Source organism: Onychomys torridus, chromosome 4 (assembly GCF_903995425.1).
Source record: "Onychomys torridus chromosome 4, mOncTor1.1, whole genome shotgun sequence".
Lineage (NCBI taxonomy): Eukaryota > Metazoa > Chordata > Mammalia > Rodentia > Cricetidae > Onychomys > Onychomys torridus.
Window position 1 is genome coordinate 138,740,290 of NC_050446.1, and position 27,025 is coordinate 138,767,314.

A 27,025-nucleotide genomic window follows, 5' to 3' on the forward strand; every position below is an offset into this window, starting at 1 on the left:
AATGAATACGCTGCGTGTGTGTACATTGGAACAAGAGTGTGATCGTGGCCGAAAGTCACAGGGTTTAACCCTGAAGGACAGAAACACACTCTGCTGAGCTGAGACTCATAGTCAACACTCAGCCGTTGGTTTGATGTTTTTGAGGTCTACTCTGTGGGTTTCTGTTCTGACCTCCACGGGCACAGGGGATCACTCATGTGCCAGCTCTTTTCTCATCAGCCCTGAGTTGACCCCCAGAAGGGAAAACTGTGACCCAGGGCCAGCTGCTGACCTGTTTGTCTGTCTGTGCTTTCCAGCCCCAGAACTGATTCCATCTCTGAGGAAACTGGACAGGCTCTTGGCGGCTGTTGAGAAGCTTTGATGTAGAGGCAGCAGTTAGGTGGACTGTCCTGTAGAAGCAGCCAGATTTCAGACTTCCAAGAAAACTTTTCTTTTTAGTGTTTTGTTCTAACATCCAAAAAAAGACCAACTTGAGATCCGGGCTTGAGAGTTTCTCGGGGCTATTCTTGTTTTAGGCGGAGAGCGGCTGGCCCTCTCTCAGATGGCATGGGTCTTAATAGCTGGATGGCTGCTCAGGCCAGCCTCCAGCTCCCTCCTGCTGGGCTCAGAGAGGAAGTCCACTTGACAGCTGCTGGGCACCACCCAGTAAGCTCACCCGAGTTTTTTTGTATCCTTTTGTGACAGACCTGGACTCAAACCCCAGCCTGGCCACTGCCTTAACATGGTGGCTTGCCCATAGATACTGTGCCTTCTTGACCCCCGCTTCTTTACCTCTAAAGTAGGACCTTGGTGCTCCTCTCCCAGCTTCAGGTAAGGATTTAGAGAAATAGTGTATCAAGATGATTAGCAGTGGCCTGGGTGTGGAGTACGACCCTGTCTCAAGGAAGTGTCTACATCTTGGCATTAGAGAGGCACTCAAGTAGCAGTGCCGCCACTGCACAGAGAGTCAAGGCAGTCTGAATTTAATCCCAGGCAGCTTGTTTCTTGGTGGTGTGGTTCTGTAGTCTTGAGCAATTATCTTGATAACACTCGCTTTTCTCTCCTGTCAAGTGGGGATATGTCACCACCCACCTACTGGGGTTGTTGGACAGATTCACTGAGCTAATGTTGAAGCACTTGTCACAGGCCCAGCCCCAGTGAGTGAGGACTCCCTGTTAGTGCGGGTTGTAGGCCTCCTTCCTAGGGTTCTGCCCTGTATTCTCACTCAGAGTGACCCTCGTTGTTAACTGGTACCTCACTGAATGCAGGGGATGTTTTGTTTTGTTTTGTCTTTTGGCACTTAGATTTGCTATAGACCAGGCTAGCTTGGATTTTGCAACCCTGCCCCGCCTCACACAATCACAGGGGGTGTGTTAGAATTCTAGGCAGGCACTATCATGCCTGACTTTTTTTTGAGTCATTGCTGCAAAAGACTGCTTCTTCCATAGGGCTTACGCTCTCCGCTCTTTTTCTCCCTTCATCCTTCCTGTTCCTTGTCGGTCTTTTCTCCTTGTCATACAATGAGGAGGGTACGTGTCGTGGGGGGTTTCTTAGAAATCTGAGAATGGAGAGGCTTGAATGTCTGAACTGAGATCTGACTTTCAGGGTCTGGAACTCAGAGGCCCTGCCCAGTGTTGTCTCTGTGGTGGAGGACTGGCCTTGTAGTGGGCACAGTCCCCTTCCCAATTCAGCTCCAGCTCCTAGTTTCACCTATATCCTCCTGGTTATTTGGGTAAATCATCTGGCACACTCATGGCCATACCACATTGGATTGTCTTTAAAAACTGGAAAAAAGCTGGGCAGTGGTGGCGCACGCCTTTAATCCCAGTGCTTAGGAGGCAGAGACAGGCGGATCTCTGTGAGTTTGAGGCCAGCCTGGTCTCCAGAGCGAGATCCAGGACAGTCAGGGAAATCCTACCTCAAAAAAAAAAACAAACAAACAAACAAACAAACAAAAAACAATGGAGGGCTGGGGATTTAGCTCAGTGGTAGAGCGCAAGGCCCTGAGTTCAGTCCTCAGCTCAGACGGAAAAAAAAAACCCAATGGAAAATGAGACCAGACCAGAAAGGCTGAACCTTTATAGAAGGGCTCAGATGATCACAGTAGCTGATGCTGGGGGGAGCAGGAGGTGTATTTACTTAGCTCTTGAGACTGCAAGCCCAGAAAGGAAAACTAGCTTAGACCTCATGAAGTTGGGAGGAACCATAAGAAATCATCTCTGCCACATTTTGTAAAATGAGAAATTTGAGGGTTTGGGGATTTAGCTCAGTGGTAGAGTGCTTGCCTAGCAAGCGCAAGGCCCTGGGTTCGATCCCCAGCTCAAAAAAAAAAAAAAAAAAAGAGAGAAATTTGAGACTCAGAGGGAAGAAGCAGTTTGCCCAAGGCCACAAGGTGGTGGTAACAAGGCTGGGACTGGAAGACTGGTTGTCTGACTGCATTTAGTACTCAGGCTCACGGTCTTACATTGTGTTTTTACTGATCTTTTCTGCAATTGCATAATCAGAAATATCGTCCTGAATTACATTTTAGTTGAACAGGTTCCCACCAGTGGCTAACACAGTCAGTATGCCTCCTCTCCACCTTCACGTATTTACACTTTGTTGTTATTTTCTAGGGTGTCAGATGCCTGATACATTCAACTCATGGTTTCTTATAACCCTGCTTCACGTCTGGTAAGTGAGGTCACCAAGTGTGTGTGTGTGTGAGTTGTAAGGCATGGCTTTCCTGGGGTCTGAGTCTGTGAAGTGGCGTTTGTCCAACATGAAAACCTGCTCCTTCATTTTCATAACTGCTGCCTTAAAGCACATTTTATTAAAGGTCAAAGCATAAACCCCAAAAGAAACTAATATTTGTAATGTTTTTTTTTTTCCAAAGAACACCTAACCCCATGAATAATAAATACTATCAGTATCTCTAAGAGACTCTGTGAGGGTGGGTGGAAAGTTCTCTCTCTGGACTGTTTTAGGAAAGTTCACATTTACGTAAAAGTGGTTTGAATTGTGTGAGTCCGTGGTCATTTCCATCTCTGGTCATCAGAAACCTATAACAAATTATACCACTGACATTTGCGCCTGTGCCTCTAAGTGTGTGTGCAGGTGAGAGTCAAGCCATGTTACATGTGAAAACATTTAACACCTTAAACAGTATATTTTTTCTTCAGCTGTGAAGTAGCCTAAAAAAAATACATTTTTCATCTACTGTTACCCAGCATTAAAGGTCAAGGGGGGATATAGGAGTCACCGAAGTGGGGGTTGGAGGACCTGCCAGATCTTGGGAACATAAACTCCTGAGAACCGGGCTTACGACCTTCACCATAGTGAACAGTCCAAGGGACGTGGGGAATGGCTACCTGTCAAAGGACCTTTGTTCAAGACTGTCTCTAGCTGAGCTGTGCATCACAGGCCTAGCTGCTATATAAAGATGTTTTAGTTACGATCACCTCTGAAAGTATTTCTTCTTCCAAACTCACATCGTCACTGAGTTTGGCTAAGAAGCCTGAAGGGGCAGTTTATTTTATGGATTTTTTTTTAATCCTCTAAACCAGTAGTTTTTAGAAGGTACACTATGTCCTGGGCACTGTGCTGGGAACCAGGGCTAGTTCTCAAGGAGCCCAGTTTTAGTGAGGGAGATAGGACACATAAATGGCCAGTTATAAACTGGGGTGCCAAGTTCTGGGATCTATGTAAACGGTGCTTATAGGATTGAAGAGGGCGCTACAAGTGTTGAAAGCTTTCCTGGTTCTCTTTGAGATATATACTGTGGCTTCTTGTTGGGCAGCTGAGAAGGCACACTGTCTGCCTTTGGTGTCCATGGTGGAGGTTAAGGAGAGGGTGCAGGGAGAGAAACTGCACACATTGAGAAGAAAAATACTTTTTTAAGAGCTGAGGACTGTATGGTAGAATTACTCATTGGAAAGGTGGGAGGGTTGAGAGAAGGCTAATAAGCTGTTCCCAGAGGAGCTCAAAGATAATATTCAGAGCCCGTATGAAAGACTCTTTATTGCCCATATAGCTAGAGGTAGGTATCAGAGTGGTAGAGGGAGTGGATGGCAAAATAAAATATATAATCCCTGTGACCACATCCCAAGGTCAATACCTGACTAATAGCAGCGGGGAGAGCCTTGAAATTATTTGTATTTCTTTAAACTTTCCAAAATGTCTACCTAACCTTTCTCGCTGAAGTTAACTTTTCAGGGGAGTGGGGTATACCCCCAGCAGCTGAGTGAGGAGTGGGGCATACCCCCAGCAGCTGAGTGAGGAGTGGGGGTGTACCCCCAGCAGCTAAGTAGAAGAGGGGACCAGCCATTTTGTCTTTCTCCAACCTCTTCTTTGCTCTTTTTTTGGGTGTGTGTGTGGAGGGTTTGAGACAGGGTGTCTCTGTGTAACCTTGGCTGTCTTGGAATTCGCTTTGTAGATGTAGACCAGGCTGGCCTCGAATTCCCAGAGATCAGCCTGCCTCTGCCTCTTGAATGCTGGGATTAAAGGACTGCAAGGTTTCTTCCTTGCTTTTAATTGCCATAATCTATATAGGTTTGGTAAAACATCTCAGTAGCTTTTTTATTTGAATTAGCAAATCCTTGTCAAGGACCTGCTGTGTGTTTGGGATCATGGGGTGTTGGAGAGAAGGCTGCGGTCTAGTACACACATTCAAGAAACTGCAGTGGAAATAAATGGACTTTGAGTGCAGTTGTCTATAATAGATGATAATGCAACGTTTGTCTCAGAGCCCGAAGAAGTGCGTGGAAGTACAAAGGTAGAACTCGGTCTGAATTCACTGGCAGGAGTGAGGATGGCATTGGGCAGAGATGACGTTTGAGGGTATCATGAAGGGTAAGTAGAGTGACTACCGTAGGAAGAGAGGGTGCTTTACGTTGAAGACTGCATCTCCAGGACACGAGGGCAGCCAGATGGACGAGTGTTTGGGGGCAGGTTTGTGCACAAATGTAGTAAAAGGTCACCAGAAAAGTAGTTTTTTGGGGGCCGGGGAAAAGCCATGTGGTGAGGGTGGCAGCGGATGCCTTTAATTCCATCGAACTTGGGAGGCAGAGGCAGGAGGATCTCTGTGAGTTCAAGACCAACCTGGTCTACAGAGTGAGTTCCAGGACAACAAAGACTACACAGAGAAACCTTGGCTACAAAAAGAAAAAGAAAAAGCAAACAAAAAAAGTAGTTTTGAGCCCAGTTGTACAGTGATCTTCCCAGAATTGGGGAACTCCCTCTCCTAAGGGGTGAGAACAGTTGGGAGAGGGATGGACCCACCCCAAGTATGTAGAAAAGTTAGGTTCGTCAAGTCCTGTTCTCTTTAGTCTGAGGATTCAAGAGTGTAAACTGAGGGGCAGGCACACTCCAATTTAGAGATGGCAGTAAGCTGAACCAGTGGAGGAACAAGAATGGAAACACCTCTTGGAGTGAACTGTGGGAGGAGCTGAGGAGAGGGCCAAAAGGAAGACAAAACAAAGCCAGCCAGACTCCCAGGAAATGGAAGGACCCTGGTGGACTTCCAGAACATTTGCCTGGGCCCATACATAATGGATCCTATTGGTAGTTGGCTTAGGAACAGGATGCTGAACAGTCCTGTATGTTCTCTGATGATCTTGTACTTCTGTCTACTCTTTCTGGGTCCATAGGTTTTCAGTGGGTTGAGGTGTAAGACCATAGACCCTTCTGTTCCTAGAAGACCTTTGTTTTAGTTGTGTATTCAGTGTGCTTGCAGTGGCACTGACTGTGTGTCCATTGTCATTGCTTGACAAGGTCAGTATTGACTGTAGCTGCTGAAAAGATGCTGTTGAAGATACCCAGCATTCCTACACGGGCTTGGTAAAGCAGCCCTCCCACTTTTCCGTATCCCAGCCATCCACTGTGAGTCCATTCAGGTACCTGTCCAAAACCAGGAGTTCCTCTTGATGTGCCCTTCATTTGTTTAACCTGGTCAGTCAGTCATTAGTTACCTAGCTCAAACACTTATTTTTTCCCTCAGCTTTATTTATTTATTTATTTATTTATTTATTTATTCATTCATTCATTCATTCATTTATTTATTTATTTTTCTATTATCGGCGTGATACAATATAAATTCTTACCCTAATAGTGAAATGTTTGATTGGGGCTTGCCCAGTAATTGAGTAAAACCAAAACTTACTATAAGCCATAGTCATCCTAGGGTCCCCCCTGCTATGTAGCCTCTCTGGTTCTGTGGGTTGCAGTCTGATTGTTCTTTGCTTTATATCTAGAATCCACTTATGAGTGAGTACATACCATGTTTGTCCTTCTGGGTTTGGGTTACCTCACTCAGGATGATATTTTTCTAGTTCCATCCATTTGCCTACAAATTTCATACTGTCATTGTTTTTCTCTGCTAAGTAGTACTCCATTATGTAGATGTACCACATTTTCTTTATCCATTCTTCAATTGATGGGCATCTAGGTTGTTTCCAGGTTCTGGCTATTATGAATAGTGCTGCTATGAACATAGTTGAGCACGTATCTTTGTGGTATGATTGAGCATTCCTTGGGTATATGCCCAAGAATGGTATGGCTGGGTCTTGAGGTAGATTGATTCCCAATTTTCTGAGAAACCGCCATACTGACTTCCACAGTGGTTGTACAAGTTTGCATTCCCACCAACAGTGGAGGAGTGTTCCCTTTGCTCCGCATCCTCTCCAACATTGACTGTCATTAGTGTTTTTATCATAGCCATTCTGACAGGTGTAAGGTGGTATCTCAGAGATTTTGATTTGCATTTTTCTGATGATTAAGGATGTTGATTTCTTTAAATGTCTTTCAGCTATTTGTGATTCTTCTTTTGGGAATTTTCTGTTTAGCTCTTTAGCCCATTTTGTAATTGGATTGTTCAGTATTTTGATGTCTAATTTCTTGAGTTCTTTATATACTTTGGAGATCAGTCCTCTGTCAGATGTGGGGTTGGTGAAGATCTTTTCCCATTCTGTAGGCTATCTTTTTGTCTTATTGACCGTCTTTTGCTCTATAAAAGCTTCTGAGTTTCAAGAGGTCCCATTTATTAATTGTTGTGCTCAGTATATGTGCTGCTGGTGTTATATTTAGGAGGTGATCTCCTGTGCCAATGTGTTCAAGACTACTTCCTACTTTCTCTTCTATTAAGTTTAGTGTAACTGGATTTGTGTTGAGGTCTTTGATCAACTTGGACTTGAGTTTTGTGCATGGTGACAGATATGGATCTATTTGTTATCATTTACATATAGACATCCAGTTATGCCAGCACCATTTGTTGAAGATACTTTCTTTTTTCCATTGTATAGTTTTGGCTTCTTTGTCAAAAATCAGGTGTTCATATGTGCGTGGATTCATGTCAGGTTCTTCAATTCGGTTCCATTGGTCTGTTTGTCGGTTTTTATACCAGTACCAAGCTGTTTTTATTACTATAGCTCTATAGTAGAGTTTGATGTTAGGGATGGTGATGCCTCCAGAGGTTGCTTTATTATACAGGGTTCTTTTAGCTATCCTGGGTCTTTTGTTTTTCCATATGAAGTTGAGTATTTTTCTTTCCAAGTCTGTGAAGAATTGTGTTGGGATTTTGATGGGGATTGCATTGAATCTGTAGATTGCTTTTGGTAAGATTGCCATTTTTACTATGTTGATCCTACCTATCCATGAGCATGGGAGATCCTTCCATTTTCTGATATCTTCTTCAATTTCTTTCTTTAGAGATTTAAAGTTCTTATCAAAATGTCCTTCACTTGTTTAGTTAGTGTTATCCCAAGGTATATTATATTGTTTATGGCTATTGTAAAGGGTGATGTTTCTCTGACTTCTTTCTCAGTCCTTTTATCATTTGTGTATAGGAGGACTACTGATTTTTTTTTTTTTTTTTTTAGTTGATCTTGTATCCTGCCACTTTACTGAAGGAGTTTATCAGCTGTAGGAGTTCTCTGGTAGAATTTTTGGGGTCACTTATGTATACTATCATATCTGCAAATAGTGAAAGTTTGACTTCTTCCTTTCCAATTTGTATCCCTTTGATCTCCTTTTGTTGTCTTATTGCTCTAGCTAGAACTTCAAGTACTATATTGAATAAATATGGAGAGAGTGGACAGCCTTGTCTTGTTCCTGATTTTAGTGGAATCACTTTGAGTTTCTCTCCATTTAATTTGATGGTGGCTGTTGGCTTGCTGTAAATTGCCTTTATTATGTTTAGGAATGTTCCTTGTATTTCTGATCTCTCTAAGACCTTTATCATGAAGGGGTGTTGGATTTTGTCAAAAGCTTTTTCAGCATCTAATGAGATGATCATGTGATTTTTTTCTTTCAGTTTGTTTATATGGTGTATTACATTGACAGATTTTTGTATGTTGAACCATCCTTGCATCCCTGGGATGAAACCTTCTTGGGTCATGGTGGATAATTTTTTTGATGTATTCTTGGATTCAGTTTGCCAGTATTTTGTTGAGTATTTTTGCATCAATGTTCATGAGGGAGATTGGTCTGTAATTCTCTTTCTTTGTTGCATCTTTGTTTGGTTTGGGTATCAGGGTAATTGTAGTCTCATAAAAAGAGTTTGGTAATGTTCCTTCTGTTTCTATTGTGTGGAACAATTTGAAGAGTATTGGAATTAGTTCTTCTTTGAATATCTGGTAGAATTCTGCACTGAAACCACCTGGTCCTGAGCTTTTTTTGGTTGGGAAACTTTTGATGACTGTTTCTATTTCTGTAGGGGTTATTGGTCTATTTATATAGTTTATTTGGTCTTGATTTAACTTTGGTATGTGGTATCTATTCAGAAAATTGTCCATTTCTTCCAGATTTTCTAATTTAGTAGAGTACAGGTTTTTGAAGTATGACCTGATGATTCTCTGGATTTCCTCGTTGTCTGCTGTTATGTCTCTCATTTCATTTCTGGTTTTGTTAATTTGGATGCTCTCTCTTTGCCGTTTGGTTAATTTGGCTAGAGGTTTGTCTATCTTGTTGATTTTTTCAAAGAACCAACTCTTCTCTTTGTTTCATTGATTCTTTGTATTGTTCTCTTGGTTTCTATTTTATTGATTTCAGCTCTCAATTTGATTATTTCCTGGCGTCTATTTCTCCTGGGTGAGTTTGTTTCTTTTTGTTCTAGAGCTTTCAGGTGTGCTGTTAAGTCACTGGTGTGAGGTTTCTCCATCTTCTTCATGTGAGCATTCAGAGCTATGAATTTTCCTCTTACTACTGCTTTCATAGTGTCCCATAAGTTTGGGTATGTTGTACTTTTATTTTCATTGAATTCTAGGAAATTTTTAATTTCTTTCTTTATTTCTTTCTTGACCCATTGGTATTTCAGGTGGGCATTATTCAGAGATTGTAGGCTTTCTATAATTTTTGTTGTTGGAATCTAACTTTAAGGCATGGTGGTGCAATAAGGTACAGGAGGTTATTCCAATGTTTTTGTATCTGTTGGAAACTGTATTTTTTCTTTCTTTTTTCGAGATAGGGTTTCTCTATGTAGTTTTGGTGCCTGTCCTGGATCTTACTTTATAGACCAGGCAGGCTGGCCTTGAACTCACAGAGATCCGCCTGCCTCTGCCTCCTGAGTGCTGGGATTAAAGGTGTGCGCCACCACTGCCTGGCTCTAGCTCAAACTCTTGACCCCGAGCTAGCAGAAATAAATGAACTTGACTTTGTAACCCAGTGTGCATGCAGAATTTAGGTATTTATCATTCTTACTGCTGGACAAACTCTTGTTCTTTCCTCAGTATCTGAGAAAGCCAAGATTTTCATCATAAGCCTTCTCTTCCCTCTGAAGGAAGTTCTGTGACCCTTTGGTATTTCTTCCCATTTAAAAAATTTAAAAATGTATTCCGTTCTCATGTGGTCTTCATTTATCATGGTCTGTTATTCCTCATTCTCCCTTTCTGTTCTTGATCCAGCTGGGATCTCCTGCTCCCCTAAGCTTTCTTTCCCTCAAACCTTGCCCTTCATTACTCCCACTGTTGTCCAGGTTGTTCATGTAGATCTCATCCATTTCTCTGTCACTGGGTGATCCCTGTGTCTTTCCTAGGGTCCCGTTTTCTAGGTAGGCTCCCTGGAGTAGGCAGAGTACTAGAGAGGTTCCCTGAAATCCACAATGATACATCCTCTGTAGACCGCTGGCAATGGTCGAGAGAAAACCTGATCTGACCTAGTCTGGTGATCAGATGGCTAAACACCCTAACAGTCGTGCTGGAACTCTCATCCAGTAACTGATGGAAGTGGATGCAGAGATCCTCAGCCAGGCCCCAGGTGGAGCTCCAGGTGTCCAATTGTCGAGAAAGAGGAGGGACTGTAAGAGCGTGAATTGTTGAGCCCAAGATTGGAAAAAGCACGGGACGAAAGGCCAGATGAACAGAAGCACATGAATTGTGAACCAAAAGCTGTGGAGCCCCCAGCTGGAGCAGGCCCTCTGGATAAATAGCTTGAACTGTTTGGGAGGCACCCAGTCTGTGGGACCCAGACCTGTCCTTAGTGCATGAGCTGGCTGTTTGGAACCTTGGGCTTACACAGGGACACATGCTCAGTCTGGAAGGAGGGGACTGGACCTGCCTGTATGTACTGAATCCACCAGGTTTAAATGAATCCCCAGGGGAGTCTTGGCCCTGGAGGAGATGGGAATGGAGGGGAGGGGCTGGGGGGAAGGTGGGATGGGTGAGGGAGTGGGGAGGACAGGGGAACCCATGGCTGATGTGTAAAATTAAAACACAAATATAATAAAAAAAATTAAAAACTTAACTCATAATGTTAAAAACATAGAAAGTACACACATTACTGGAGTGCTGTGTGATACTTTGGTGCACACATCACATAATTTGTGTCTGTGTCTGTCCACATGTGCTTTTGTATGTAGAGGCCAAAGGAGAGTGTGGGATGTCCTGCTTTATCACTGTTTGTCTTAATAATATTATAATAACTATGGTGGTTTGAAAAAAAAGGTGGGCTGGAGAGATGGCTTGGAGGTTAAGAGCACTGACTGCTGTTCCAGAGGTCCTGAGTTCAATTCCCAGCACCTACATGGTGGCTCACAACCATCTGTAATGAGATCTGGCACCCTCTTCTAAATACATAATAAATCAATAAATCTTTAAAAAAAAAAAAAAAAAAAAAAAAAAAAAAAGCCCCCTAAAAGGAGCTACACAGAGAAACCCTGTCTCAAAAAAAAAAAAAAAAAAAAGAAACCCTAACTAAGACAGAGGTAGGTACTGGGTGGGGTATTGCTGTGATAGGCTGGACCATGTTTTTCTTGGAGTAGTATAGACTTTGAGAGTTTGAGTTAGGAAAGCAACGGAATGCTTTAAGTGCTACTCAGTGGGCCATACTAGAAGGAGCATGGGGGACAGAGATGCTGAGTGTGACCTGATGAACTGTTGCTCGAGAGGTTTCAGAGAATTTTAGTGTGTCGCCTAGAGATCATCCTTGTGATATTTTGGTGAAGAATGTGGCAACTTTTTGCCCTTGTCTGAAAAGTCTGCCTGAGACTGAAGTGAAGTGTTTTGGATTAACTCCTTTGGCAGAGGAAATGTCAAAACAGCCTAGCATAGACTCTGTTGTGCGGTTACTAGTGTTAACTCTAATGAAGATATATAATGAAAAGGAGCAAGCTGAGCAAGGAAAAGTATTTGAGGAGAAAAGAGCCCCAGAAAGTGGAATGGAGCTAAGTCCTGTGTTCAAGATGAGGAAATGAAGAATGGAATAAAGGGAGTGGTGACCTCAGGGCAAGATCCCACCCAGCTGAATTTCCAACTTGTGAAAAGGAATTAAAGAAAAGCTTACAACCTGGTGTGGTGGTGCACACCTTAATCCCAGCACTCCAGAGGCAGAGGCTGGCAGATCTCTGAATTTAAGGCCATTCTGGTCTACAGAGCAAGTTTCAGGACAGCCAAGGTTAGGCAGCGAAGGAAACCATCAAAACCAGAAAGCTGGTGAAGATGTAATTGAATGGGGGGCCATGGTTCAACCCCATCAAGCAGCTGAACTTGGCAGCTTCAGCCTCGTGGATTTGGAGTTAAGGATGGAAGAAAGGGGCTGTGGCATTGCTATGCACTCTTAAATGCTGTGAGCACACACAGTAGATCTCATCCTTAGCCATACTGTATAAGTGGATGAGCGGACTGCTACTTGGATTGAAGGGTGTGGGAATGACCTGGTCACTTCTAGTCTGCAGAAAAGGAACCTGAAGGTAGCTTGGTGGAAACCCAGAAGGCAGTTTTAAAAACCACCTATCTAGTTCAGTCCTCTTGTCTTACACAAGGAAAGGTGGTTTTGGTGATTTTATGACATTTGTCACAGGTCACTTCATGTTCCACATCAGCAGTGGAGACTCTGCGCCAAAGTCAGAGCTGACTATGTTAACTGGTAATCCTTGAGTGTTCGAAAGGGACAGCGGTCTCTTCCTCTGAATATGAATAGCAGTGGAAATCACTTATTGATGGCAGCTGTGAGGTCAGCACTGCTTTTCTTGGCATTCACTGTCTGTCCTGGTGAGCCCTGGAAATGGTAGATGGTTAAGGACAACAATTGTTGGCTTCCTGGGGCCCAGAGCCAGAGGATGGCCTGAGCAGAGAGGAGAGGAAGAAGTAACTTGTAAAGTTTCAAGTTCAAAGGAAGATGGAGAATGAACATTAGAGAAGCCAGATAAGAAGGCTTGTAAAGAAGAAAAGGAAATAAACCATGGGTGGGAAAGGGTTTGGGGAGCATTCTTTGCCCATCACAGTGCAGCCAGAGAACTGCCTGGCATTTGCAAGGGGCTCTTGAAAACCACCCTTGCGGTTTTCATGTAGGGCGTCCAGGCTCCTGGGGGATTCTAGTAGCTTGAGACCTACTGTATATGGTGTGCCCAGGCCACGTGCACAGCTGCTTTCTTCTGCCCCCAGCCAGAGTCTCTGTTCACACACCCACAAGTATAGGTTGCTGCCTTTTTGTTTTTGTTCAAACCAAAGGTTCATGAAGCTGCCTTTTATCAGCACATGTGACCTTCAGTGCCCCGTACTTGCCAGCCAAGACTTTGATCTTTATAATGGATCTTAGTTATACGTTATATGCTTAGTGGTAGTTCACGTCAGGTGAGCTGGTTTCAGGTCGCATTTTGCCCCACTAATCTCTTGTCACAGACAAATCTGGTGGCTCCTATGCTCCCCCTAGAAGGTTTAGGCTTAACAGGGAAGAAGTTTAGGAAACTAGGTAGAGATAACCCCAGGAAAAGGTCAGTGTGCCAGCTCAATAAATAAACCATTCATTAGTAATCTAAGGGGCATGAGCGTGGCTATGTTGGCCTGGCTTTCATGGCCTCAGCTGATGATAAAGTAAGGCAAACAAGCCTTACTCCGAAGGTTCCACTTGGGATTCCTTTATAGCAGTCAGTGTGACAGACTCGCTCACAAGCCCACTGATACTGAATTCAGAATCAGATCCCTCAAAAGCAGCTTACGTGATCCAACAAGGGCAAATCCTAAACACGTTGGAGTGAGACCGGCCGTTCACCACTGCCCAAATGTGGCAAGAACTCAGCATTAGGAATCACAAGAACCCTGCCCTCTAGATGGATCTGAGAAGAGCTGTGGCCTTGCTTTGTGGCCTGAGGAGAGGAGAGGCTCTTGCTGCTTTTGACTATACAGGCAGGGATGTGGCCCTAGCAGGAAGAGGCTGCTGGTGCTGGCCCATCACTGAATTGAAGGGATAATATGAGAGACACTGGCTTGGGGAAGGCTCTAGCTTTCAGTTCCTCTTTGTCCACCGTGCGACCTTAAGTTCCTTAAGGGCCTTGGTTTTCTGTGAAACACAGAGAGCTGAACTAGATATGTAATTGTGTAAATAAAGGAAGATGATGGGTCCAGATGCATCAAGCCTTCTATCATCTTTAGTCCTGTATCTGAGACTCCTGCTCAGTGAGCCTTTTCTCCTTTGCTGTCTCTGGGCTGGCCTTTTACAGAGATTGGGGAGCACTCCCTTTTTTTTTTTTTTTTCTTTACTTTGCTAGCTGGGTTATTTGCCTTCCTTATATGTAAAAGGGATCAGGATTATTTATGAGCCCCTGGAATCACTGAGAGACAGGGTAGTGCTGAGGCTTGAAACCTCCCTAATAAATTGTGGGTTTCGGAGCATCAGCAGCGTTGCTGTAGAGCAGTAGGGCTCACACCGTCTTCACAGTAGGTGCTCACAGGGACTTGTGAAGCAAGTGATCAATTAATACAGGGATTTTTACCATTACCCTTTTCAGACGTTTACTTTGCATTCATATGGGTAAGCTTTCCTTCCCCAAAGAGCCCTTTTCAGCATTTAACATAAAATCTGGATGTGGTGGTACAGGACTGTAATCTAGCACTTTGGAAGTAGAAGCAGGAGGATCAAGTTTTAAGACTAGCTTGAGCTGTGAAAAACCCTGTCTAAAAAGCTGGGCGGTGGTGGTGGCACGCCTTTAATTCCAGCACTGGGGAGGCAGAAGCAGGTCGGCTTCTGTGACTTCAAGGCCAGCCTGGTCTACAGAGTGAATTTCAGAAAAGACAGGGCTACACAGAGAAGCCCTATCTCGAAAAACCAAACCAAACCAACCAACCAATAAAAGCCTTGTCTTAAAAAAAAGAATAACAAAAAACATTAACATGAGCCTGAGCATTTAGTATGAGGAATACATTCCCAGTGTCAAATTAAGTAATGGAGTTGAGCTGTTCGGTTCTTTTGTGTAAACTTAGTATTCTGGAAGTTGACTAGCTATAATGACTCATATTATACAGTCCGGGTGTGGCACATTAGCTTTGTTTAATAGTAGGCCCTAGAATCCATCCAGTCTTTTGATGAGCCATTTTGAATGTGTTTCATTAGTTTTGCCTTCCAACATGTACTTTTGTCTTTGAATCTCACTTGGTAGTTTGATCCTCTTCTGTTTCCCATTCATTGGATTCTTTGGAGTCGTGATAGGGTTCATCTACCTTTTTGCTTTTTGAGGCAGGGTTTTCCCTGTGTATCCTAGGCTGCTCTCAAATTTAGGGTGTTATTGTATTTTTGCTTCAGTCTCTCTAGTGCTGAAGTTACAGGCTTGCAACATCATACCTGGGTATGTATGTATCTTTAGTAGAATTTAGTTTCTTTTTTCCAAGAGTGACTTTTGTACTCATAGAAAGGCTTGTTCCCTTCCAATGTGTTTTTTCCATTTTGGATTTTATATTTTTTTATTTTTAATTAGGTATAGGGAGTGTGTGTGTGTACACATGCCCAGGGGCCAGAGATATCATATCCCCTGGAATTGGAGTTAGAAGAGGTTGTGAGCCACTTGACATGGGTGTTGGGAACTTAACCTTGGTCCTCTGGAAGAGCATACTAAATAAAGACCATGCTCTTAACCATTGAGCCATCTCTCCTGTCCTCCAATATGCTTTTTCTTTTAAAATTTAAAAGATTTATTTTATGTATAGGAATGCATTGCCTGTGTTCATGAATATATGTGTACAATCACATGTGTACCTGAGGCCCTTAGGGGTAAAAAGAGGGCATCTGATTCCCTGGAACTGGAGTTATATGTGATCTGTGGGTGCTGAGAATTGAACTCTGGTCCTCTGCGAGAGCAGCCAGGGCTATTAGCCACTGAGCCATCTCACCAGTCCCCCAGTATGCTTTTCTAATGTGATGCTAGTTTTAAAACTTAAAGTATGCCCTGTGAGGATTACAGGGAAAACTGAGTCCGTAGATTATGGAGGGCTTGTTCTGGTCTGTGAAAGAGGCAAACAAACCTGCCTTAGGGTAATTCTAGATGCAGGTCTCAGTGTTGACACTAGGTTTGTAACTTTGGGTGGATTACTGCTCTAGATGTGGGGGTTTTGTCTTTCTTAAAAATCATTTAAATCTGCCCCCTCCCATAGGGTTTCTCTTGTGTAGCCCTGGCTGTCCTGGAGCTTGAGCTTGCTTTGTAGACCAGGCTGGCCTTGAACTCACAGAGATCTGCCTGCCTCTGTCTCTTGAGTGCTGGGATTAAAGGTCTGTGCCACCACTGCCCAGCTAAAAATTATTCTTATTTTAAGTATGTGCATGTTTTGCCTACATGTATGTCTGTGCACCATGTGCATGCCTGGGACCTCTGGAAGTCAGAAGACATCTGATCCCCTGGAACTGGAATTACAGATGGTTCCGAGTTACCCTGTAGGTGCTGGGAATTGAACCCTGGTCCTCAGGAGAACTAGTGCTTTTAACTGCTCCAGTCCCAGGCGAAGATGTGAGTTCTTTCAACAATGGGGTCAAGACAGTAGGAACATCAGAGTCACAGAGGCTGAGACAGGAGGAATCTTGTTCTGCTTACCCCCTCCCCCCTCTGCCCATGTGCTTTGTGTTTTTGTTTTTGTTTTTTTGTTTGTTTGTTTTTTGCTGTGTGTGTGTGTGTGTGTGTGTGTGTGTGTGTGTGTGTGTGTGTGTGTGTATATGTATGTGTTACAGTCTCACACTTCTGCCAGGCTGATCTGGAACTTGATATGTGGTTCAGGCTAGTTCTGAACTTGAACTAATGGAGGTCCTCCTCAGTCTCTGAGTGCTGCTGGGATTACAGGTATGAGCTACTATGTTTGGTATGGTAGTTTGAGGGCTATATATATAGCAAAACCATGAAAGCAAGAAAGAAATGCACCTCCAGCACTTAGCCAGGGGCTTAGTGTGCAGTGATGTCAGCTGTTCATTATAGCATTTGCTCTTTTTTGCTATTTAGTTTTTTCTTTCCTAGTCATCTTTAGAATGTTAAAAATTGCCAGACAAGCTGTATTCCGCCTAGAGCAGATGTCACTCTGTCCGTTTGGGGCCAGTGCGTTTCCAGGGATTCTCCCCTTCCCTTCTCAATGTCAGAACAGTGTGTGTAGATGCCTTTCTCCATGGTGAAGAAAGGAAAAGCTGCCGCTGTGTATAGAAAGGAAGGCTAGACACTGGTACTGTGTGCAGATTATGTAGAAGGACTCACGAGGACTGGTTGCTGTAGCTGCTGCCGGGAAGAGACTGCTTGGGAAGCGGTAGAGAGGAATCTTCTTTTCATTCCTTGTATTATCTGTTCAAAGCAGTTTCTAAGCAGAGGAGAAGCAGAATTGAATATGATGAGCTGCAAGGTAGGGTGTTCTAGGAGCTGGCCTTGAGCTGCCTGTTGGACATCCCAGATAGCTGCCTGACTTACCTCGTGGGCAAGGCCTTCAGCTCTGCTGCTGCTGCTGCTGCTGCTGCTGCTGCTCCTCCTCCTCCTCCTCCTCCTCCTCCTCCTCCTCCTCCTCCTCCTCCTCCTCCTCCTCTCTCCTTTTTTTAAGAGAGTAAGTACAAGGGTTCTTTACAGTGGGACTTTGATTCTTAACTTCTTATGGAGTTTGAGTCATGAACTTGGGGCATATTGATAAGCGTGATGGCTGGAGGTCATCGTGAGTCATCGTGATGGCTGGAGGACCCTGTGGGTCAGAATCTTAGTTTTTCCTGACAACACAGGAGCCTTCAGTACATACACCAAGAGGAAAAAACGGATTCTTGGCCTTCTAAGGAGATATTTGCTGTTGAGCTTTATAGCGTGAAGTGCTTTGCATCAGCCACATATGAACTAATTTGAATGCAGTATTTTAGGAATAATTTGAACTTTCTCTTCTTTTGTTGATAGCCTTCAATACTAAACTATTTCCTAAACTATTGAGAGCACCAAACAAAGTTAGATCGTGGTTCATAACAAATATCGCTGTTGATACATTTCTCTCAAAAGGCAGGGCAATCTTGTGTTTCCAGACAATGACCTTGGTTCCACAAAAGAAAGACTTCCTCCACTTTGTTGCTTTCCAGCCTTGGTGATGTTGATATTAATTGTGAGCTAAGGCTGGGGGAAGAGCTAACTTCTCGGTGACTCATCTGCTCTGAGTGCCAACATGGAATCTCATTACATCTTTTCTCCCAGTGACTTGCCATTGGCTGCTTAGTCCAGAAAGGTTCAGACTTTTCTCAGCATGACATTTCAAAGCCACTCAGGATTTCTCTGGCTTCACTTTCCTGCTTCTTCTACTCTACCCTGTCACAAAGTTAGGTATCCATTGTTCTTTAACATGTGCTGACTTCTTCCGTGGGTGGGCCTGCCTTTGCTCTTGTCACGTTCTGACTTTTGGAAAGCCTTTCGCCTTTTGTGCTTCAGCCCATCCTCCCAAGCTGGATATTTCCTTTCCCATCAAACTTCCTCAGATCCCATCCATCCCAGATAATCTTTCAAACTCCATTGCATATTTTTCTTGGGATACTGCCCTCTTTTGTTTTGCATATATTTATTTATTTTGTGTGTGTATGTACACACGTGTGCATATGTGCCATGGTGTACACGTGTAGTTCTGAGGCCAGCTCTTGGGAGTTGATTCTCTCCTTCTACCATGTGGGTTTGAGGGAGTCAGCCTTGGCAGCAAGTGCCCTTAACCACTGAGCCATGTGACAAGCCCCTTTCCTGTTGTTTGTATGTGCCTTGTTCTGTTTCTCCTAGGAGACACACGGCTTGAGAGCTGGACTCCTGGCTTTGCCGTCACTGTGATACCTAGTGATTCAACCTTAGACCTACATGCAGGAGGAGCTCAGTTTCCGTTCATTGAGTAACTCATCAGTCAGCTTGAGAGGACCTTTGTAGTGCAGATGACCATTGAGCTGACCATTATCTTCTAATGGCTATAGAACAAGCTGTGCTGTGAAACTCCCAAACCCTTCACTTCATGTTGATATAGTTAGAAAGTTTATGGTCTGAAAAAACCCCTGCCTTTTACACCCCAGGGGGCAGGTGTATTAACAGACTACAGAATTTTCAAATAAATGAAGAATTCCATTACCTCACTATTGCTGTTGATGAATTGGCCGCCTATGACACTTAAGCATCAGAACACATTGCGTCTTTTCAGGTGAGAAGCTGACAAGAACAATTTGATTAATTTTTAAAAAAAGCCTTATAAAGAAATGCTATTGAACTTCCCTCAGTGCGTTTCTACCTTGAAATATGCTCTCTTTTGTATACTGTAGTCTAGTCTTTCTCACAGCCTGGTCATTATTGTCTTATATCGGGTACTAACTGGGGTCAGAGGCTACTGAATGAAAATACCAGCAGATCCGCTGAGATCAGCAGTGAACCTCTGGTCAGAAAGCTGCATGCTCGGGGTCCGGGATGCTCGGTGGTTAAGGGAGGTACGACTTTTACAAAGGACCTGAATTTGATTTCCAGCACTCAACTTGGGCTGCTCACAACTGCCTATAAATAATAATAAAAAAGGTTCCATGTTCACCAAACATTTATTCTCCTTATGTGAACTAGCTAGTTTTCTTCATTTTGAAGTTGTCTGTTCAATTACTTAACTCTTTAGGTACTTTGCTACTGGACAGGCCATCCGAATTGGGTGGCAAGTGCCTTTACCTCCTGAGCCACCTTGCTAGCCTGCTTGCTCATCTTTTTTCTCTTCCTCGTCTTCTTAATTTTAATTTTATTTTTAATTGGCCCATTTTGTATATATTTATAGATTATAATATTTTGACACATCTGTACATTGTGTTATAATCAAACCAGGGTCATTAACATACCCATCCTCTCTTATTATTTTTGTAGAGTGAGGATTTTTAAAATCCTCTCTTTAGCCATTTTCAAGTATATTACATTATTGTTGCTGTAGTCACACTATTGTGCAATAGATCAAAACTTGCTCTTTAATATGACTGTAGCTCATCTCTTCAGATATGATGTTCAAAGTTAGAATCAGTAGATGCTGCTATTCCAAGCAGATTTAGAGTCTTGCTTTGCACACTTGAGGACATATTTCAGTTGTATCTAAAAGCACATTAATTTGGGGTCGGCATCATTATTCTCTTGACTTGCATTGAGCATGTTCTATTACCTTCATCTTTAAAGGCTTTTTTACATTGGTAGGTGTGGTTCATAGCTTCTGGACCTTTGGACCTTTGTTTCCCTTTTGAGATTCTTGTAAGGTGCAGCCCATTGAGACAGACTTGTGGAGATATTTTTGGTTCATGGTTGGGTCATGTAGCATATTTGTTCTCTTGCCCAGCTTGTCATCTGCCCATTTGATAAGTATGTTTTCTTTTTCCAATTTAGTCATTCACAGAGATGTTGAGGCAAGTCAGATTGGAGTCGTTCCATCACTGCTTGTAGATTTCTCTTTTACAGAGGAGTGTAGTAAGACAGGGTCTTGCTCTGTAGCTGGGGCTGGCCTTGAATTTGCAATCCTCTTGCTTCTACTCATTGCTTCGCTTCTCTTTTCTTTTCCTTCCTTCCTTCCTTCCTTCCTTCCTTCCTTCCTCCCTCCCTCCCTCCCTCCCTCCCTCCCTCCCTCCCTCCCTCCCTCCCTCCTTCTCTCTCTCTCTCTCTCTCTCTCTCTCTCTCTCTCTTTCTTTCTTTCTTTTTTTCAGGCAGGATCTTGATGTGTAGACCAGGCTGGCCTTGAACTTACAGAGATCGTCTACTGGGACTAAAGGCAGATACCACTACTCCTAGCTAGTTTTCTTTTCAAAGATTTATTTTTATTTATGCGTATGTGTGTGGGTACCCAAGGAGTCCAGAAGAAGGTATAAGATCCCTTGGAGCTACAGTTACAGGCCACTGTGAGCCACTCAGTGTTGGTGCTAGGAACTGAACTTTGGTTCTCTGCAGTAGCAGTACATACAAGCTACTCGGGGCAGTAAGTGAACGACGAATGGACAGATACATGCACAGTGAAGCTGGATCCCGTGGGGTTCTCCATAGCCTGCAGCCTCAGCAGGTTTATTAGGTGTAGCACCAGGGGAGGGTTAGCTAGTCTCAGTAGGAGGTCTGTATAGTTGAGGAGTCTCAGGGTGTGTGTGGAGGAAGGTAGGTGCAGTTGCTAGTCTTTGTGGAACGCCAATAATTGTCTGTGCTTTGACTCCCAAGAAAAGCTTTGTGTTTCTCTTGAGCCTGGCTCATGTGGGTAACAGCTTTGCCAATTTTCTCATGGGTCTGAGGCGCCCTGGGCATCCTTGAGATATGGCCATTCCCATGTCAAAGTATATATTCTCTCAGGACTTAATTTACTCAGGACTTCTTCAGATCCCTACATATATACATTTAACTGCTGAGCCATCTCTCCAGCCCCCTCTTAGTTGATTTTAATGGGCAGATTTTGTATGAAGATAGAATTGGATAAGATATTCTGAAATTGTAGCAGGAACTGTCTTTTAGGTGATCAGTCTGTTGCAGTCACTTAATATCTAGTTCAAAACATTAGAAATTGGCCGGGCGGTTGTGGCACACGCCTTTAATCCCAGCACTCGGGAGGCAGAGCCAGGCGGATCTCTGTGAGTTCGAGGCCAGCCTGGGCTACCAAGTGAGTTCCAGAAAAGGCACAAAGCTTCGGGGGGGGGGGGGGGGGCGACAAAAAAAAAAAAAACATTAGAAATTTAGAAATTAGTATGGTCATAAGAATAATGTTAAAAACTACTTTGAAAAGTTAGTAACCTTGATTATATTCTTTTGTATAATTAAATACAATACTTACAAAATATTGGTATTATTTTTAATTATGTATATGCGTGTGTACCTGTGTGTGGGTTTGTGCTGTGAGTGTTGGTATATGAGGAAGCCAGAAGCTTCAGATACCCCTGGAGCTTGAATTACAGGTGGTTGTGAGTCACCTGATGTGGGTGCTGGGAACTGAATTTGGGTCTTCTGGAAGAGTAGAATGTGCTCTTAACCATTGAGCTATTTCTCCTGTTCCTAAATATAATATTTTTAAATTAATAAAAATGACATAATTCTTGCTGAGTATGGTGGTGTTCACCTTTAGTCCTAGCACTCAGGAGGCAGAGGCAGGTTGATCTCTTGAGTTTGAGGCCAGCCTTGTCTACAGAGTGAGTTCCAGGACAGCCACAGGTACATACTGAGACCCTGTCTCAAAACAAAACAACAACAAACAAAAATAAGCTTGATCTTTGCCTTCAATGGAATTTACATCTAGTGGGAGTACAATTTGATAATTATAAAAATATAATTGGAATATTCCCAGTGATCTGTGTGCCAAACAAACATTAGCTAAGAAAGTAGAATGCAAGCCACAAATATAACGGAAAATCTTCTACATTTCTAGTTACATTTTTAAAGTAAAAATACGTGAAAGTGGTTTTGAAAAGAATGTTAGTTTTTAATGTGTGGGACATGTGGGGGGTGATGGTGGTGGTATACATGCAAATGAATGTGCAGGTACATGGACCACATGGAGCCCGGAGGAAGATGTTACCTGTCTTCTATGGCTCTGCACCTGACGTTTCCTGTTTGGACTAAGCCAGCTGACCAGGGAGCTCTTGCGCGCCACCTGTCTCCAGCCCCCAGCGCTACAGTTACAGGCATGCCCAACCACACGTGTCTTTTTATGTGGGCTCGGGGATTCTAATTCCATGCTTCATGTTTATGGAGCAAGTGCTCTTACTCACTGAGTCATCTCCCAGCCCCTGAAATTAATTCAATAATAGATTCATTTAAACATATGAAATAATACTTCAATGTGACAGCAATATTTAAAATGTAATTCTTTTTCTTACTGTATCTTTGAAATCCTTGGAGTAGCCATATTTAAAGTACTAAGTAGCTAGTGGCTACTATACTAGACAGGAAAATTCTTTGCCCACCTTTAGAAAATTCTACAGTGGTGAACAAATATTTTCCCCAGTTGAATGGAGGATTGAGACTTGACTGTCTTCTAACACATATGATTTCCTCCATGTGTGAGGGAGGCTTTTGAGGTGTCCCTGTTTTCATGGTTCATGGTACTTACATTATCATGTATGATATGTAAATTTGTTCTTTCTTTGCCCCCCCCCCCCCCAGACAGGGTTTTCTTTGTGTAGCTTCAGAGCCTGTCCTGGAACTCGCTCTGCCTCGAACTCACAGAGATCACCTGGCTCTGCCTCCTGAGTGCTGGGATTAAAGGCATGCACTACCACCTGGCTTTTTTTTGTTGTTGTTGTTGTTATTTTTTGAGACAGGGTTTCTCCTTGTGTGTCCTGGAACTCACTCTGTAGATCAGGCTGGCCTCGAACTCACAGAGATCCACCTGCCTCTGCCTCCCGAGTGCTGGGATTAAAGGTGTGCACCACCACTGCCCAGCACAAGTTTTTTTCAACTGCACACTTCAGATGGACTTTTTTTCCTCACAGTGTCTGTATTATAGCTGAGTTGAAGACCGGCTGAATTTTTGATTCAGTGTGCCGTGTTAAAATCATTCTTCTATAAATTGTGTGAAAAAAAAAATGCAGTCATCCAGCCACTCTTTTTTGCTTCTACTCAGGATGTGTCTAGTCCGAATGAAGCAGGAAGGCCGAACTGGAAAATACATGTGCCGGATCATAGTTCATTTTATGTGGGAAGACGTGGAGCAGCGAGGCAGAGTTATGGGGGTAAGCGCTTGCCTGCAGATGCCGATCCCGGACAACTACGAGGAAAGAATGTCTGACTTGAGTCTGGGGTTCTTTCTGCTTTAGGGTGCCGTTGCTTTTGGATTTCTGTGAAATGTTGCCTAGTGTCAAAGAGGCAGTTCAGCTATAATCCTTTTTTTGCCTTTTGGAAGCCTGACATACCACAGATGCTTTATGGGTTTGTGCACATTATTGTGGTTTGTTGGTATGAGGACATCTTGTATACAGGAGTAGATAGGATATAGTGATAGAGAACATGGAATGGGGAACAAATGTCAATCTAGTTTAAGGACACTGCCTTTGACATTATTCAGTGTTTGAATTAGATCCCCTTTTAAGTTCTTTGGTTGATTGGTTAATTAGTTGATTGGTTTTGATTTTTTTGAGAGATGGACTCATATATTCTGGCCATGGGCTTGCTATATAGCCAAGAATGGCTTTGAACTCCTGATTCTCCTGCCTCCACTTCCTAAGTGCTAGGATTATAGGCATGTGCCACCATACCTGACTCTCTAAGTTAGTCCTTATGGGAAGATCCTAGTATGGGGTCTGTTGTCCTAGGACCTAAAGAAAACTCTGGTCACTAGCAACCTAGAAGATTTTGGCAAAATACTCATTGAAAATAAATACTTTAGTAAATTTAGTAATTAGCCTGAGAGAGGAGAATATAGACCTTATGGTCGTGTGTGTGTGTGTGTGTGTGTGTGTGTGTGTGTGTGTGTGTGTGTATGTGTGTGTGTGTATGTGTGTGTGTGTGTGTGTGTGTGTGTGTGTGTGCACATGCATGTGTGTGTGTAAAATGACTGCTAGCTATAGGAAATAAGTGGTACTGAGTTTCATGCACGTGTGTATGTTTTATAATACATGATCTCATTCTTTCTGTACTTCCATGCAAATGTCTGTCTAGCCCAGCATTGTTTTGGAGACTTTTCCATGCTGCATGGTGTTCAGTCATGGCTGACCTTCGTTACAGTGCCCACTTTCTCAGACTTCTATGCTGTTGTCTGTTAACCTTGCACACTTGTTCCCTGTGTAAAATTGCAATCTTTGAGACTTAGTACCATGCATGTAGGTGATGGTTTCCTCCTGGGATCCTGGGTTGGGGGTTTTCTTGTGTCTTTGAAGGAACTATTAGTGTAGGAAGCACCGTAAACATGGGCTTGTCTTTAAGTGTCTTCATGGACATGTGCATGGCATTCTGTGGGGACAGCATGCCATTGGCATCTCTGTTCAGTCTGAGAAAATGAAAATCACTTGTACCTGTTACTGTCATCATCTGCCTTGAAGCCATGAGTGAGCGTGTGTGTGTGCGCGTGTGTGTGTTCCTGAGTGTGTGTATGTGTGCCGTGTAGATGCAGGAGCCCTGTATGATACAGTTGTGAGCCACCATGTGGGTGCTGGGAACCGAACCCAGGTCCTCTTGAAGAACAAGTGGTGCTCTAACCACTGAGCCCTCTCTGGCCCCATACTGAGCTCTGTTTACAACTCTCCACCTTGGTTTTGTTGCATTTCTCCCACTGTCATGCCTGCTGGCTTTCTTTGCAGTCCAGAGGGAGGTCAGCAGACTGAGCGACTCATAAGCTGGATTTTCTACATCCTCGAGTGTTTACTACTCAATTCTGGACACACGGACTTGAGTGGTGTTGGCATCTCCGCTCACCCTATTAATGGTGGCCAGTAATACCCTGTGGCCAGCCAGAGCCTGTGCGGACTGCCAGGGGTTGCGTTAGCGGCTCTTTCATGAAATGAACCGGCTTTGCTTATCTCTGTTGACTGACTCCGCTGGCAGTGAGACCACTGGAACCATGTGAGCCACAGCTGTCCTGTCCTAAATAGCCTAATCATCCCGAAATTGCTGACTCCTGGGCCACAGGAATTTTTTTAATTCCACCCTCTCCCGATGATTTTCTCTTCCCTGAGTAACAGCAGCTGACACCTCTCTGAGTGTTTTGTGAGTGGTCTCCCTCCTCCATCGTAAGCTCCACGAGAGCAGGAGACGGGTCGTTCCCTTCTATTGTTTGCTTATGGGATGCCATCAAATGGATGCGTAGGATGAGCTGAGTGAGGGCATAAGGTAAACTTCAGCCTCTGCTAGTCAGTCTGTTTGTTTGAGACAGGGTCTCATTAGATAGCTCTAGCTGGCCTAGAGCTTACTATGTGGACCAGGCTGGCCTCTTATTCACAGAGATCCACCTCTGCTGCCTCCCAAGCACTGGGATAAAAAGTATGCATCATGATGCTAGTATATCCTGTTTTAAGGTAACTTAGTAGTGTGCCATTCTATAGGACAGTATAGTGCTCTTCCCTTTTAGAGTACCTGCAGTTCATGTGGTGACCTTGATAAAGTTCAGATGTGATTCAGCATTTCTGACCAGGGCCAGGGAATTTGCTTCCTCCCTCCTTCCCTCCCTCCTTCCCTCCCTTTCTTTCTGTTTGTCTTTTCCAGAGTATCCCAGGCTGGCCTTGAACTCACTATGTGACCCAGGATGACCCTAAACTCTGATCCTCTTGTTTCCACCTCCCAAGTGCCACGATTGTAGATGTGCACCATCACCCCTGCTGTATGTTGTGCTGGGAGTGAACCCGGCATGCTAGACAAGCACTCTACCGACTGAGCCATAGCCTCATCCCCGAGAGAGTTTGCTCTCCTCTGTCTCTCTCTTCCACAGGATCTCACATAACCCAAACTGACCTTGAACTCACTACACAGCTGAGAATGACCTTGATCTCTGGTGGTCCTTTTGCTCCCGTGTCCTTTCATGTGTCCACCACTATATCAGTTTAGTATGTCCACTCTTCTAACAAAGCTTCCAGGTTATGCCTGTGTTAACAGGGGTGTGGGAGGTGACAACCATGTTTTAAAATGGCAAGATGTTAGTGATTCCTCTAGTATAGGCTCCTAAATTACCTTCGTGAAGAGAAATGCCCAAGCTCTGGCCTAATTACAAAAACTATATATGAAAGGTGGTATTTTAAAAATAGAAATTTAGAAGAATTGGGTAATTACTGTTCTTGCTTTTTATTATATTTGATGGTATAAACAGGCACCTTTTCAATAGGAAAGGCAGTTGTATATTAACTCCTTATATTTTGTGAGCGTGTGCAGGTATAGGGGCTTTCAGGGTTAATGTACAGCCTGCAGCAGTGGGACATGTGACTTGAGAAAAGCAGTAGATGGAATGAATAGAGTCTGGCCTGGTTCTGCCACAGTGGACAAGCCTTGACTTCCCTGTGCTCCAGTGGACACAGAAGCAGGTCCAAGGCTGGTTAGATGGCTGCCGAGTTCTTTTCAGCTGTGAGAAGATCCAGATTGGAAGGTGGTAATTTGCAAATCTTTCTGTGTTATTTGGCGTTCCGGGTATACTTCTGTAAGGAAAGTCACAGAAAAAAGTACAACTTATAAAGCCAGTCAGTGTTGTGGTGGTTTTTCTCATGCCAAAGAATTCTTAGAAGCCATTACTTTGAGTGGATGGGTGTGGCCAAGCTCAAGAGCCAGAAGAGCCTTTTGAAACTGATGACCGGTCAGAAATTTTAATCAAAAATCCTTTGAAACTAGAATTCCAATCAAGAGCTCTTTTGGTATTCGAGTTCTGGTCTCCTACAATGGGAAATTTTGCTTTCCATCGGCTTTTAAGAAGCCCAGTTGTGGTGGCCCATGGCACAGACTCATGTGTCA

General features: G+C 43.6%; 1 protein-coding gene across 2 annotated transcripts in view; it reads left to right on the top strand.

Moving 5' to 3' along the window:
- Positions 1-27,025, top strand: part of LOC118582838 (ubiquinol-cytochrome-c reductase complex assembly factor 1) — a 94,135-nt gene that overhangs the window by 30,372 nt on the left and 36,738 nt on the right. For both annotated transcript variants that reach the window (XM_036185960.1, XM_036185961.1), the window contains 2 exons: positions 2,595-2,652; positions 23,223-23,331. In XM_036185960.1, the coding sequence (XP_036041853.1) occupies positions 2,595-2,652; positions 23,223-23,331 (167 nt within the window). The remainder of the gene's footprint in view (positions 1-2,594; positions 2,653-23,222; positions 23,332-27,025) is intronic.